General features: G+C 52.6%; 2 protein-coding genes across 3 annotated transcripts; one reads left to right on the top strand and one right to left on the bottom strand.

Moving 5' to 3' along the window:
- Positions 1–5: 5 nt before the first annotated feature.
- LOC105699223 (diphosphomevalonate decarboxylase) lies at positions 6–2,144 on the bottom strand. The gene is made up of 9 exons (XM_012424059.1): positions 1,941–2,144; positions 1,612–1,682; positions 1,473–1,540; positions 1,367–1,413; positions 1,146–1,297; positions 909–1,076; positions 534–827; positions 295–456; positions 6–232 (listed from the first exon to the last, which is right to left on the bottom strand). Exons 1-9 carry the CDS (start codon positions 1,990–1,992, stop codon positions 68–70), a joined length of 1,179 nt encoding a protein of 392 aa, XP_012279482.1. The 5' UTR covers positions 1,993–2,144; the 3' UTR covers positions 6–67.
- A 295-nt stretch (positions 2,145–2,439) lies between these two features.
- Positions 2,440–13,869, top strand: LOC105699257 (carboxyl-terminal PDZ ligand of neuronal nitric oxide synthase protein). 2 transcript variants are annotated; one of them, XM_012424118.1, is made up of 12 exons: positions 2,440–2,907; positions 4,876–5,023; positions 6,911–6,982; positions 7,083–7,172; positions 7,244–7,302; positions 7,416–7,524; positions 9,763–9,961; positions 10,079–10,203; positions 10,785–10,970; positions 11,212–11,400; positions 12,249–12,515; positions 12,621–13,869. In XM_012424118.1, exons 2-12 carry the CDS (start codon positions 4,916–4,918, stop codon positions 13,107–13,109), a joined length of 1,893 nt encoding a protein of 630 aa, XP_012279541.1. In that variant the 5' UTR covers positions 2,440–2,907; positions 4,876–4,915; the 3' UTR covers positions 13,110–13,869. The 2 variants fall into 2 exon arrangements, with proteins under 2 accessions (XP_012279541.1, XP_012279542.1); XM_012424119.1 differs by lacking the exons at positions 2,440–2,907; positions 4,876–5,023; positions 6,911–6,982; ... (1 more) ...; positions 7,244–7,302; positions 7,416–7,524 and adding an exon at positions 8,349–8,883.
- Positions 13,870–14,503: the final 634 nt, after the last annotated feature.

Genomic DNA, 14,503 nt, shown 5'->3' with positions numbered 1-14,503 from the left:
TGTGCTGACATTTAAATAATTTATTGGAAAATAGAAAAATAGATACAAATATAACAAAGGGAACGTATCATCGGCTTCCTGAATCCGTTACTCGTAGAGGAAAGCCTCGATCATTGAGAAGATGGTCTTCTGGATCGCAGAACTGCCTAGGACCATTTCCTATTTTTGTGTGAATAATGTATTTCAACTTTCCGGGAGGCTGCTTCTCAAAATCTATTTTATCCAATAATTCCTGTAAAAGTAACATTGACATTTAAGTCCAACGATCAATGCAGGATAACAATTTGTACGTACCTTGGAAGGAAGAATACTTTGAATAGGAATACCCCTTTTGTATTCGATTGATATATTCTTGGAAAATGGAAAAAAGTAATCCAAAACCGCTATAAATGGGGAGACATCTTCCTCAAGGAGGAACAAGGTAGCATTAGCGCCTGCATCGAATGTGTAAGCAACCTGAAATTAATTCCAACTCTGTGAATGTAATTTAATTTGGATATCACTTGAATTTTTTTAATCGGTAGACAAAGTACCTTGACAGTTCCCAGAGCAGTGTTGTATGAATGAATAAATTCAATAATACTGTGCGAAGTATCGTTTATGTAGTGAACAGGTGGATAAGCATCATGACACGCGGCGTGGAATTGATTGGAATCTTGCATGGTTAATTTGGCGAATGTTCTAAACTCCTTTTCATGTATAGCCCTTTCCATTTCATTGACTCGTTTTGGCACTATGTGAGAGGCCCTGTACTTCAGAAATTCGGATGTTTCAAGAGTTCTACGCATGCCCACTGCACTCGAAACTTTTTTCCGACTATCGTTCACCTATAAATAGGTATTTAATTTCTTTGATGAAGGACTAAAAATTTGAACGAAGTAGAGCATGAATAACAAGCGTAAGCATACAACAAGAATTAGAATTCTCATTTCTGGCCAATGAGACGCAGGTACTATCTGCTTTGCCACGCTATCGTAACCCGTGGGATCCGTACCCATGTACCACCTTACGAATCCTCCCATAGTGCTGCGACACGCAGATCCGGAACCTATCCGTGCAACAGTACTGATATCACCCTATGAAAAACATAATTAGCAGAATGGTTCTCTTAAATTATTCTAACTGTAAAACCATAAGTATAGCACCTCGACTTTGTAGAGTTTAGCAAGTGCCGCAACGAGGCACGCATAACCAGCTGCGCTGGAGGCCAACCCAGCCGCAGTTGGAAAATTGTTCTCAGAACATATATGAAGTTTCCACTTGCTGATTTCATTTGACAGTTGTGCTCGCTGTTTCACTAAAATCAATATTAATTTTTTAAACATCTATTCCTCTAAATTAAAAGAACGCATTATTTTCAACCTACTTTGTTGGAGGCAATTTTGTAATCTTTTGTTGCTTATCGATTCTTCTCTGGAAAAAGAACATTTGCTGTAATAATTCGTTAATACCATTTACCATTTCCAACGTACATTCCATTTAACCAAATCCGATCGGTCTTGAAGTCTGGACTCGCCATTACTGTGGTCTTTGCACTTAGCTGTAAAAACGTTAATCCATCTCGTTAACCCAATTTAATGCAGGATAAATTTACTCATATCAATTGCATACTTGATCGGTATCTAAAGTAGCACTAATCGAATCGTTAATGGGCAGTATTAAATTCTCATCCCGCTTCCCCCCTGCAACAGATAGAAAAGTCATCTAATTATAGACCTTTCATTATCATTACAATGAGAACTCCTCGACAATGCCTTATTTAAAATTGGAGTAACGTCACAGCATAGTGACAAAAATAGATGTCAAAAAATAATCTAACACTGGGAATATATACCTAAAAAGGGTGTAGAATTAAATAATAACTGTAAAATTCCGAGTACCGTTTGCTTCCTATGGAATGTAGGTGAAAAGTGAAAACGTTGACAATTAAGAATACTTACAATATTTAATAACTGCCATATTTACAGGCGCCTTACAAGTGACCACGCTCATTGTCGCGGAAATTTAGTCACCAAGTCGAATAAATTTTCTTTTCTCTCCAGTGCAATCAGATGAAATCCGAAAAAACGAAGCAGAAAACCAACTGTCACCGCAAGTCGTGCCTGCAGCAGTCTGCAGTCTGCTCGCGTGTCCCGTTATCAGAGCCAGTCAGAGCGGTCGACATTATCATTCCCATTTCATAGCTATAGCGAACCTCGGCCATCTACCAGTTGCGATGTGAAATTGTTCCACGATGATAATACCCTGCCGAACCGAGACTAACTGCTGGTCAAACTCGACCTTAAAATTTCCAACTAGGCAGCCGGTAGTTCCATTGGCTATCGGTTTCCAGGGTACCGCGCTAGATGACGCCACCGCCGCGCGGCGACCCTTGGTCGAGCCGCCCGGCGCGGCGGTCATCAGTCGGTGCTCGGTGCGCGGCCGCATGAGACACGGTGAGATGTTAGTGTCGTTCTTTCGCGGTCTCTCCAGACTCGCTACCACCTCCGGGGATCTCGGCGTCCCCTCGCGCGCCCCCGTCAGGGAGGATCTCGATTAATCGCCGCGAACTCGTCGAGCTGCCCGCGAGTCGGGCTCGAGCCGGTTTCCGGGCGCGAGCGAAGGAGCGAAGGGCGGCCGGCCAGGAGAAGGACGCAGCATGCCGCGGCGGAGTCAGTGCGAGAGAGACAGGCGGCGCGCGGTCGCTACCTCCTGTTACGTCCCCGGCCCTGGGACGGGGCGATGAGAAGACCCGAGGGCGGTCCAGTGCGGTCCTCCCGTGTCGCTTCCCTCGCGAATCTCCAGTGCCGCGAGACCTTTCCGTGACCGAGAGGCATCGGGTGACCCGGGATAGCGATCCACCGACACCGAGCGGCGAATATTGATATGGAGCCGAGATGTACCCTCGCCGTCGGCACGAGTGAACGTGTGAGTGCACCTCTCCTCGCCCCTCTTCGAGCCCAGGCCGCGTTCACTCGGCGACCCTCGCGGAATTCCACCTGGCGAAGGCCGCTCCTCCCCACGTGTCCTTGGTGATTAATCCCGAATTCGGCGTCTCGGCGCTCTCGAGTTTCGACTTCGCGCTCGCGCCAAACCTCCATTTTATCTCGCCTTCAAATCCCCGGAAGAGGGCTTATAACACGAAAGGGAAATTCACCTGACGTGGAATTTGCAAAAATCACCCCTCCTCTTATACGTATTAACTGTTACATCTATAAATGAATGTGGAATTTATTCTTGGGTTTCTTCGTTACAAGAGAAGGGCTCGAAGTTCGGTTTAAAAAGTCGAAGCGACACGAGGTAAAGGGTTAAGACCTCGAGCGCCGAGGGGGCGGGACTCACCGACCACGTGGTTTTGGCGCGCCACTCTACCGGTCGTTCCACCTTCCTGGCCCGAGTGTACTTTTCGCCCGCGCAAGAGAAAAAAAAAAAAAAACCCCGCACTTGGCTCGGCTGCTTTTTCCGCGACGCCGGTGAACGCCGGGCGTTGCGCCTCGGTATGCGATCCTGGGTTAACGACACCTCCGTCTATTACCGGCCTCGCGGCCGCGGAGAAAGAACGGACAAAGCGATACTCGACCGACCGGCCGCGCGTATATTTCTGTATTTCGATTTATCGCCCGCTCGGGGCTTACCATTTAAAATGATTCCCCACTCGCGCCTCATTTGGGGGGAGATTTATTTAACCGGGCCGCGATTTGTCCCCGATCCGGGCTCCGTTTAAATCGTGGGCGTAAAAATAATCCGAGGCCTCCCCACTGAGGTGGAATTCCATTTCCACGAACGGTGTTGCAAGGAAGAGGGGAGGACCCTTGGTAGAGCTTGAACGCGGCCTGACGCGACGGGCCTCTTTGTGCTGCGCGCGAATCCCCTTTGTGGACCCCCTTTCGAGCCCCCGGCGCCATTCCTCCACCGGACGCCGTGGGAGACGGACATGGACCCGAAGAGGGATCGCATCATTTCCTACACCGTATACGATATTTTCCGAGAAAATTTTTTTTTCTCCTCTAGATGTATAACCATTGTTATAATAAAGGCGCTCTATTAATATAGCCCCATCCCTCGGTACCTCGTCCTTCACGTTAATCAGGTATCCATTATTAATCTCTCGACTCCTCCCCGTATGGTAAGGCCCTCTGACGTATGGGCGAGATTCCCGCGCACGGGCAAGCGATAGTCGACCAAACGGTACACGCGGTATTTTACCACTTTCGCCCCCGAAGGATTAATGTGCACGTTGTTGGGCTCTATTAATACGGCGGAACCCTGGTACCTCGTTTCGTATCGATAAAGGGGACTCGACGCCCCGGGGAAAAAAATGCTAAGGTGCGCTCGAGGAAGGGGCAAGGTCAGGGCATCGGCCGCGACGTCGAAGGTCGCGTGGTTTCGATGCACCTCGGGAGCGCCGAGTCGCGCGATTTCAACGCACAGAGGGGCGAAAGTTAATATCCCCCGAGGCTGCTCAAGGGGCGAAATTCGGTCCGACTTGAAAGCTACTCGCGGAGCAGCTGAAACGGGGATAATCCGCGAAGGAGAGCGGACCATTGTTTAGGGAAACGGTGGAAAGCGCGCATCTTGCCACCTCGCGCGGAAGACAGGCCGACCATTGTTCGAGGCGACAAGTCGGCCGACGAGAGGGGAGAAAAAAAATTCCGTGGGTCGTCCCGTTACTTCCGCTCCCCTTCCAAGGAGCCCACTGCCCGTGGGATAGGTCCTGGAAGAGGCGGGATACGCTCTGGAATTTTTTCCAAATTTTTCCAGATTTATTGAGAATTTTTTTCCGAATTTTTGTATCGGGATGGAAATTCAATATCGGAGATTCGAACGGAGGGTGGGGAGGGAACGTATCGAGGCTGTGTCGTAGACATTATTAATAAACTAATCTATGAATTTCAGTGGACCTGGACGAGCGTAAGCGGATGAAGCTGGGCCAAGCATGCCCTCGAAGAAGCAGTACAATCTCGTGCATAATGACGAGTACGACACGAGGATACCGCTCCACAGCGAGGAGGCCTTCCACCGTGGAATCGTGTTCCACGCCAAGGTACGAGAGAGACCCCGAGGGCCCGGCACCGTTCCCCTTCCAGATCCTCCGAGGGAACGTTACCCGATACCCCCTCCCGTCGGAGAGACCCTGGAGAGGCCCCGAAGAGACCTTCGCGGATCGTCCCAAGGAGGACGGAAGAAAACGAGGACCATTAGATTAGACTTAGGCTTAGGAAAACGACAGAGACCGGAGGGTATCCCTATGCAGGAGGCTCCGGGAGGATATTCCCGAGGGAATCTCAATTCCGAGGACGCCTCGTGGGAGGAGGGACCGTCCCCTTTCACGCCCCCCCGGGAGTAATATCCGCTGAAAGGGGCTTCCTCTCCGAGGTAAATGCCCCTGGAAGGGGTCCCTGCCTCGGGACGATCCCTCTCTCTCTCTCGCTCTTCGCTCTCACGAAGCCCCGGAAAGATTGCGGAAATGGTACATGGGTGCCACTGTACATAGGTACTCCCCGGGGAGAGAAGCCACCGAGGAAAACCTCGGGATTGCGCCCGAGCCATTTCCTAATTACGGGGGGGAAGCGTCTCTCGCTCGCTTTTTATCCCCGCTTTGTATACCCTGAACGGCGTCCTTCGGAATTTTAATACGCATATCCGGCCCCCTCCTGGCCTTCCTCCGGGTAGAGTCCTTCGGAACGGATGCTGCTAAAGCGAGATGCAAAACTATTTGAGAGATCGTTCCCTCTTCTCTTGGGTTGCCCTAGTCTCTTGTCGACGTCCCGCTTTGTAAATGTATCGGGTATTCGGTTAAGAGCGATCGGACGACGTTCCGCGTCCTCGTGGACGACGCCGACGTCGGGGAGATATTCTTGGACAAGGTGTGCGTATACGTCACGCGGTGCACGCGTTTATTCGAGCAGCTCTCATTCTGAGAAGAGCCGGAAGGCAAAGGAGCCGCGTATATAAACCATCTCCCGCGATTCCTACTCCCGGTGACAATCCACACCGGGTGACGTTAGTTAGGGCGTCGGGTCGGATATTTCGGAGCGGCGGGAACCACCGGTTAACGAGGCTGCTCGAGATATCGCTCCTCTGACGTTAAATTTACGCGACACCTCGACCGTATCAAAGACCCCCCGAAATCTCCCACGTGAGATATTCCCTGCGCCACTCGATCCTCTCCTCTTTGAATTTTCCACATTTATTTCCACCCTTTACGCCGGCCGAACAATTTTATGACTCGCGTCTGTACCTCACCTTTATCCCCAAAATATGTAATTTAGCAATTCGGTAGCTATATGGAAATGCTACTTCCACTTCGGGATATATTTATCCCAGCAAAAACACCTTTGGTGTAAAAAAAAAAAAAGACAAGTTCATTGCCTGATGTAACTTCACCTTCTGGAATCACTACGAACATTCCTACAAAGAATCAGTAGCCACTATCTTATTATTAATTAAAAAAAAAAAAGTAGAACAAACCTTCTGAAGTAACAGGAGTAATCACTTAATTTGTACAAAAAGAGACCAAACAATTATTTTTCGTGGGCAACCTAGTAAAGGTATGAAATCAACCGTTGCGTGGGGGTGGAGGACGGTGCGATGCCGACGGCGAGGGTGGAGGTTGGGATGGTACCGGGAATTCGTTTTGTCCGGGAGCTTAGGATGGAAAAGGGCGAATTAGAAGGCGAGTTGGACTATCGGCGGTGTCCCTGAGATCGAGATTTCCGGCACTCGGGGCCTCGGAGAGGTACACGTGGCCTGAGTTCCAATTTCCACGTTTAGCGGCTATACGCGTCCACTTCCTGCATTCCCGGCCGGTTGGGAAGTCGCACGTGCGCGATCGACCTCGGGACAAGAGCGAGCCTCTGCCTTTGTCGATGCCGACCTGGATACGGTCACCGGTTAGCGATTCGCAAATGGTCTCTTGTCTTGGTTGCAGCTCATTGGCTCGATGGAGGTTCCCAGGCCGACCAGCCGAGTGGAGATCGTGGCGGCAATGCGGAGGATCCGCGTAGGTCTTCTTCTTCTTCTTAATTTTTTTTTTTCCTTCAGAAATAATTTCAATAATTCTAACAATCAGGATAATCCATGCAATAATTCTCTGATTGAAGTACGAGTTCAAGGCGAAGGGGATCAAGAAGAAGAAAGTGACCCTGGAGGTCTCGGTGGACGGACTTAAGGTCACGCTCAGGAAGAAAAAGGTACGAGCAATCTTTCCATGGGAGATTTATACCCGATTTATTAATTAATAAATAATTTTCTCTCTCGACAGAAGAAGCAGCAGTGGATGGACGAGAACAAGCTCTTCCTGATGCACCACCCGATCTACAGGTACTCCTACCCTCTCCCTCCGACGGCCATTCGCGACCACAGTCGGCTCCGCGGTCGATCAGTTTTTTAATACCCCGTCCGACGTCGCGGTTTCCTCGCCTTTTTTTTTTCAGGATCTTCTACGTGTCCCACGACAGCCACGACCTGAAGATCTTCAGCTACATCGCCCGGGACGGCAGCAGCAACACCTTCAAGTGCAACGTCTTCAAGTCGAGCAAAAAGGTGGGCGCCCCCGGCTCCGGACGACGCGTCTCGGGTCGGGCTCGAAGAACTCGATATCTCGGATCGGGATCGACCTCTTCAGGGCCGAAGAACTCGAAACGAGCGTGTAATTAGAAACTTGGGCGCGTGCAAGCCGGACTCGCCGGAGGCTCGAAAGTGGGGGACCCCGTACCCCTTTCCCGGTCCCGTTCAGGTTCAGGGACGCCTTGAAGAGGGAGAGAGGGATATCCCCACGCGTTACCAGCGGCCAACTTCCTTTTTTTCCTTTATTAAGCAACCGATTTTTCTCGCTACTTTCCGGGGACGCGCGTCGCCTCTCCCCCTCTCCGGTCTCCTTTCTCTCTCCCTGCGAAACCAGCGGATCGGTTCTATTCGCGTCGTATGACGGACTTTTCCCTCCCCCCTCCCGTATTCGCCGGTCCCTTTCCCGCTCCCTCTCTAGCGAGGAACAGAATTTTCCGATAATCCGGCACGACTCCGTCTCGCGGCTCCATCGGCTTAAACGATTATGCTCTAGGATTATTAATAGATGCCGAAGCCGCGGCCGGGGAACCTGGGGAAGAAATTAAAAGTACCCGGGCCGTGGTCGGCTCGGAGGGAAATTAATGTTTCAATATTATCCCGCGGGCGAGGTCGAAGTGCCCGAGGCGGAAGATGCGAGTTGGCACGGAAACCGGTACCGCTTCTTCGGGGCCAGGGATGATTTGATCGCGAAGCGGCGTCGGGACGGAAGGCGGCTCCATGATGGAGGTAGGAGGATGCTAAAATAGCCCATCGTCGGCGGACGCCCTCAGTTCCTCGTCGTTGGACCTCTCGGCCGCGACGCGATGTCGAGGCACATCGTACCGGGGGCCTTGGACGGATTTTGAGGAGATCGCCGCATAGGATGCCGAAGAGCAGTGGCAAGCATGCGGAAGAGGATCCTCGAGGATGCCGAGGAGAAGCGTCGAGACGGCCCGACCCAGCGACCGTGGAGAAAGATCTACGTCCTAGTGCACGGGGTGGAGGGAACTAGTGGAGACCGCAAACTCGAACGATAGTCCTGGTGGAGAAGAGATGCATGAGCGTAGTTGATCCCGAAGAGGAGGAACCATGCCGAGGGGCCTCGGCAAGCAGAATTCGACGGAGCTGCCCAGTCCCGGGACTCCTGGGGGGAGCTCCAGTCCGGGGAGTCCCGGTCCGGAGGTCGTGAAACCCCGGAAGAAGCTCTCCTTCAAGGAGCCCGAGTTCTTCGGGAAGCTGAAGAGGCCCTTCTCCAGGAACAAACCGCCGCTCGCGCATTCCCTCTCGACCCCGGCCGACCTCTCCTTCGACGAGAACCCCCTCGAGGAGGAGAACGTCGACCTGGAAGAGCTCGAGGTAAACCGTCATCCAGGGAGGATGGGAAATCCCTTCCCTGGAGGTGCCAAGATACTTCTCCTGCGATATTGGATATGGAATATACATCCGCCTCGGCCTGCCGTTTTCTCCGGCGGATCGAGATGATGACTATCATCCGAGACGTGTTATTTACGTCGATCCTGGACAGGCGATTTTTCCGCTCGTTAATTCCTCCTCAATGGTACCTACTTCCGGCATGGGAATCCCGACAGAAATTTCCACTCCACTTGTTACCCCCCGACGAGGATTTTACGGAGCCTCTCTTCGCCTCGGGTACTTCTTCCTGGTATCTGCCGAATTTCCCCGATGATCTCCAGAGGCGCCCTCGAAACCTCGGGAACCTCTTCTCTCGCCAAGTGCCGACTGTTACGACCGTTTGACGTAATAAAACTACGCACGGCCGGGCATAAAGAAGCGGTACCGTAAATATACAGCGGAAAAGGCAAGCGGCTCGCCACCCGCGTCGCTGCTGGTCCACTTTGCCCGAGCAAAGGGCGGAAAATTAGGGAAAATTAGAGTGAATTAGGATCGCTAATTTACGCATAGGTTCTCGGATAAGGAGCGGTCGTTCCTTCGCATCTATATGAAGTCCCAGAAGGGGTCGATTTACTACTTTATCCGCGTCCTCGGCAACTTTCCACCTGGTCGAGCCTGGACCCTAATATCCCAGCATCTCTCCTTTTATCGCCAATCCGGGAAAATCTTACTTTCTCCCTCGCGATGATCCGGCATTACCATAATATACCCGGCTCGCGGCGCATTCCTAGGTTTACTGGATAATTCCCCGTGCTTTCTCCTCGAGTCCTGCATCTACGGTGCGTCCTGGGAGGTGTCTGATAGCGTTTATCACCTCGACAGAGCCAGGCGATGAGAGTCGTCAGGACCGTGGGCCAGGCTTTCGAGGTGTGCCACAAACTGAGCCTGAATACTCCTTCGGAAGAGCGACAGGAGAGGGAGAGAGAAGGAGTGGACCACCAGAGGCATCGGGAGGACTACGAGGACCAGGACGAAGTGGCCACCGAGCAGCCCCAGCCGTCGCCGTCGTCTCTCCATAAGGGTGAGGGAACCTCGAAATAACGAAAATATCCGATCTACTTGTTCATGATACGTTTTCCTCCTCGTAGTGACTTAAAGTCATCCGACCGGGTCTCAATAATCCACTCCACCATTTCAGACATATCGTTGCTGGCTGACGGAGAGGACCCGGTTGAACGAACCTCGGTACCATGTCTCCTCAGGACCCACGAAGTGCCAGCCACGATGGCGATGTCGACGACCCCCATAAGAAGGTCGCCTTCGGTAAGATCGATGGTCCCTGCTGGGAGGACTCCCTTGGAGTCCTCCAAGAGGTCCAGGTACTCGCTGATGCTAGAGCAAAATTTCTCCTTACCATTGGAGGGATCACGGCATCCTTCTGAACGCGATGCAAGTCGAGTCCCATGGGGGGGTCCTCCTTTCATTCGGTATGCAAGCAACAGGTGGCCCATCGTCGACGCTTCGCGTGGGTGTCCGGTTTTTCGATTTCCGTCTATCCAGGGCAGGCCTCGGCTCGCGCCATCGGACGATGCAGGTGCAGGTGCAATTACACGGCTCGGTGAGCCTCCCACGCGGTGCCTGGGCGAGGGGCCCGGTCGATAATTGTAGCCACTTCCGGGATCCAGAGTCGGAGAGGCCGGCACTCTCGGAGGCAGTCCCGACGATGGGAGCCCATGGTGCTTTCGGTACCGCCTGCAGCGATGCGGCTCGGTAATGCGCCATAACCGATGCGTGCACCTAGACTGCCAGCTGTTCCCGTGCCCGGGCACGCCCCGCCATCCCCGGGGCCCCCGACTTCCGGCGGCGATTCCTCGACCTCTTCACTTTTTCCTCTCTTTCTTCAGGGCACCGCGACGTCCGACTGCGCCGGTCTGCTCGCCGGCGGCGAGCTGACGGCCCTGAAACACGAGATTCAGCTGCTTCGGGAACGCCTCGATCAGCAGGGTCAACAAACCCGGGCGGCGGTCGCCCATGCCAGGCTTCTTCAGGATCAGCTGGCCGCGGAGACGGCGGCTCGCATCGAGGCGCAAGTAATTACCATATTGGTCGCACTTTCGTTACTCCTGCACGCCAGAGATTCACGGCGACGTCGATTACCTGGTGATAGAATGCACTTGGCGTAACGAATCCCTGCCCCGGGTGCGTAGATAAATTGACACACGGGGATCAAGTGCTTCTTCGGGTATTCGCCGTGCGTTTCTTCGGGGTGCCCGAGTCAATTCGATTCCTCGGACCCCAGGTTAACCCTGGATGACCGTTCCTCTGCCCTAGGCGAGGACTCATCAGCTGCTTGTGCAAAACAAGGAGCTGCTGGAGCACATCAGCGCCCTGGTGGGCCACCTCCGGGAACAGGAGCGTGTCGGCGGGCCTCTTCAAGGCCTGTCGAGCCAGTCGCAGGTATCCGGAGGCACGGCCGTGCCGCAAACACCCACCGGCCCCGACTTGTCGACCCTCGGCCAGGTAACGCTCTATCGAATCCCCTGACGAGCCACGATGGGCTGGCCGGCCCCTAGAAAAAAAAAAAAAGAGAGAGAAAGAAAGAGAGAGAGTGAGACGTGCGTTCCATTAACGCTTAACCAAGTGCATTTTGTATTTTTGTACCACGTAACCTACCTTTGTACTGATCTTTTTTCAGACCCTTTTTATAATAAACCGACGTTTTTTGTACGCTATTTCACGCCTTGCACCTGCGATGTCTCAGGGAGAGAGGGGGGAGCGCCAGGGTAACGAAGAGGTTGCAGTTTCTTTTTTTTTCCTTTTTTCTCTTTCGTTTAATGGCCTCGGCGCAGCGGAGGAAAGAGATCGATTCGAGTCGCAAAGGGGCCGAGAGGGCTCTCGGTTGTTTCGCTCGTGACCGGAGCCCTCGTAGAGTAGTCCGGGAGCTCGCTGACAGGCTGAAACGATGAGCTGGGCAAACGTCGAGTGAGAGAGCCGAGAGTCGGATCGTCGGTTGACCCGGTTCACACCTAGTACGCCCACGGGGCCAATCGAGACTGGCCGGGAAGTGGCCAATTTAATACGCTAACCAGCTAATCCAATAATTGTTGTGCTAAGCGCCAGTGTGACGGTCTTGTCCGACAGGTCTTCGCCCGGGATTTCGGAGTGTACGCGACCAACAAGTGCTAGGTAACGTTTCGCATGGACTCTATTTATACGGAGCTAAAGCCGCTCTTCTAGATGACTTTCTAGCGTATTCTGATTTCATCCTCGAGCTTCCTTCGAGGATATTAATTTCTACCCGACCCTGTTCTATCTACGCGTCTCTGGGCCGAGAATCCTCCGAATAACGAGATCTTTCCGGTGGACAGTCCCAGCGAACCGGAGGACAGAACTCGCCCTGGGAACTGGACCCGCCACCCTTCGCCTTTTGCCCATATCCTGCGGACTCCGTCTACCTTGGCCACCCTGGGGGCATCGTCAACGCCAACTCCACCGACCAGCTGCATTTCCAGGCCCAGCTCATGGAGAGGCTGCACAACATCAGTCCCTATCAGACCCACCGGTCGCCGTACACCACGCCGTCCCCTTACCCCATGGGACCCAGCCTTCTCCTGCCGCCGAGCAGCAGACCCTCGGTGAGACCTCTCCTCTTTCTTCGGCATCTTCGACGGCATACCGGGTATCACCGCTGACTCGTAACTCTTCTGACTCTCCTGACACTCCTCTGGGATTTCTTGCAGAACTCGTCCCAGCTTTCGCCAGGGTCCGTGTCCTTGAGAGTCTCCCAGGCGAACAGCTTCTCCTCGTCCCCGGTCATGCCGCATCGGATCGAGGCCTACCTCGGCGGGGAACAACCTGATGAAACCCAACAGCCGTTTTTCATCAAGCCTCTACCTTGCCAGAATCCACCTGTCGTCTCCTCGTACGGTACCTTGGAGAGGACCAAGAAGATGACCGGCAAAACCGTCAGGGACGACCTTCCTCCGATCGTCCTGGACCCCCCTCCTCCCAGGAAACGCGCGGAGGTGGAGAAGGAAACCGTGGTCGAGAACCCCAAGACCCTCGAGCCTCCCAAACAGTTGGCTCCTCAGGATCGGAAACACCTGGCCACCATTCTCAGGGCTCCTGGACCTCCTCCTTCCAGGACCACTAGCGCGCGGTTACCTGCGAGGAACGATCTCATGTGCCAGGTGCAGAGGACCACCTGGGCCAGGCACACCACTAAGTAGATCCCGAAGAGACTTTTATGGGATTTGGATGTGGTACACCTGCGATTATTCCTGCCGAAACGACCGAGCGAGGCCACTCTCCTCGCCTGATTTGTACATAGTTAATTAGAGAATCGCGTCAATTTTCTATTACTATTTCCTCGAGCTTTCCCGAGACCGTCCGACTCCGGAAATGGAGGGAATCAAGAGGTGACTCACATATCAGACTTAGATGGGAAAGCTACGAGTCTCTTCGCCTTGTAAATAGTTGACGACGACCCCGCGCGGTCTCGTGGAAATAGAAAATGGAGCAGCTCTCTCGCTTTCTCTCTCTCTCTCTCTTGGCGGTTCAAGTACAACTAGCCATATGTAATGTCGGCCAGAGATGAGATTAGGTACACAATTATTATTTCTGGCGTGCATTAATTCCCCCGTGACGTTGGCCGTATTTCTGGACCGCCTCGTGGAGGCTTCGAGTTGGCTCTCTCGAGGGTGGCGAGGGAAACTTTGCGGAAGGAAGTGGAATATTTTCGAGTATCCGGAACCATGGCTGATAGGCGAGTCTAGGGGAGATTAATATATATATATATATATATATTGTTTAGTGATATCGAAATGAATAATGTCGCGTTAAACGAAAGTGATAGGTGCCAATCGGGGGAAAGACCAGCAATAAGTCGCACCTCATTCGACATATCGGATCCGACATGTTTATATAACGTTATTACTATCCTTAAGTAATTCCGAGCTGTACGATACCCGGAGCGACTTTGAAATAAAAAAGAAAACCAGCTCTCCGTGCGGATATGTCCTCGTTGGAGTAATTCCACCCGCTCTTCTCAGCTCCGGTTTTTCTTGCCTTTATTTAGTGATTTTTTTCCCTCTAAAGGGTTATGTCTCCGATTCATTGTTATCACGCTTAATCGAGGAAGCGGCCGCTTTGCGTTTATTTTCCGGGGGACGGAGGCTTTCCTGCGATTTCGCGGTGGAAACTATGCCCAGTCCTGAGCAGCGTATGCGTGACTTAATTATTCATCAGAGACAGGACTCATTAGCGAGGGCATTAACGCGGGAGTTTCAGGACTGCGTCCCGAGGACGCCGCAGAGAGCCCCGGACTCTCGGCGTGGAATATTCGAGGAAACCTGTGCAAGACCCCGCGAGTGTCGGATTAAAAAAAAAGTGTCCCTGAAGGAGCGTTTTGTGGAAGTAATTAGCCCGGACAGAGGAAAGGGAGATCCTCTGGCCCTCGTGACGAATTTCGCCCCCGAGGATCGGTCGATCGTCCTGATAGCGTCGATTCGCTTTGACGAAGAAGAAAAAAAGAGAAATTCAGGAGGGGCGGGATTTTAATTACCTCCTGGGGGACGGCCAGGTAAAGTCGGCCCTACTTTACGTCGATAATTAAAAGATAACC

Source organism: Orussus abietinus, unplaced genomic scaffold (genome assembly GCF_000612105.2).
Source record: "Orussus abietinus isolate OABI.00-Male unplaced genomic scaffold, Oabi_2.0 scaffold3, whole genome shotgun sequence".
In the NCBI taxonomy this organism is placed as follows: domain Eukaryota; kingdom Metazoa; phylum Arthropoda; class Insecta; order Hymenoptera; family Orussidae; genus Orussus; species Orussus abietinus.
This window is presented reverse-complemented; position numbering and strand designations above follow the sequence as displayed.

What these genes read in the sequence shown, in the direction of transcription:
- LOC105699223 (XM_012424059.1), bottom strand. Translation starts at nt 1,992, where the DNA reads ATGAGCGTGGTCACTTGTAAGGCGCCTGTAAATATGGCAGTTATTAAA. An exon ending in TATGGCAGTTATTAAATATT is followed by an intron (nt 1,683 to 1,940) that starts GTAAGTATTCTT and finishes TATCTGTTGCAG; the next exon opens with GGGGGAAGCGGGATGAGAAT. An exon ending in TGAGAATTCTAATTCTTGTT is followed by an intron (nt 828 to 908) that starts GTATGCTTACGC and finishes ACCTATTTATAG; the next exon opens with GTGAACGATAGTCGGAAAAA.
- LOC105699257 (XM_012424118.1), top strand. Translation starts at nt 4,916, where the DNA reads ATGCCCTCGAAGAAGCAGTACAATCTCGTGCATAATGACGAGTACGAC. An exon ending in GCCGTCGTCTCTCCATAAGG is followed by an intron (nt 9,962 to 10,078) that starts GTGAGGGAACCT and finishes CCACCATTTCAG; the next exon opens with ACATATCGTTGCTGGCTGAC. An exon ending in CGCCGAGCAGCAGACCCTCG is followed by an intron (nt 12,516 to 12,620) that starts GTGAGACCTCTC and finishes GATTTCTTGCAG; the next exon opens with AACTCGTCCCAGCTTTCGCC.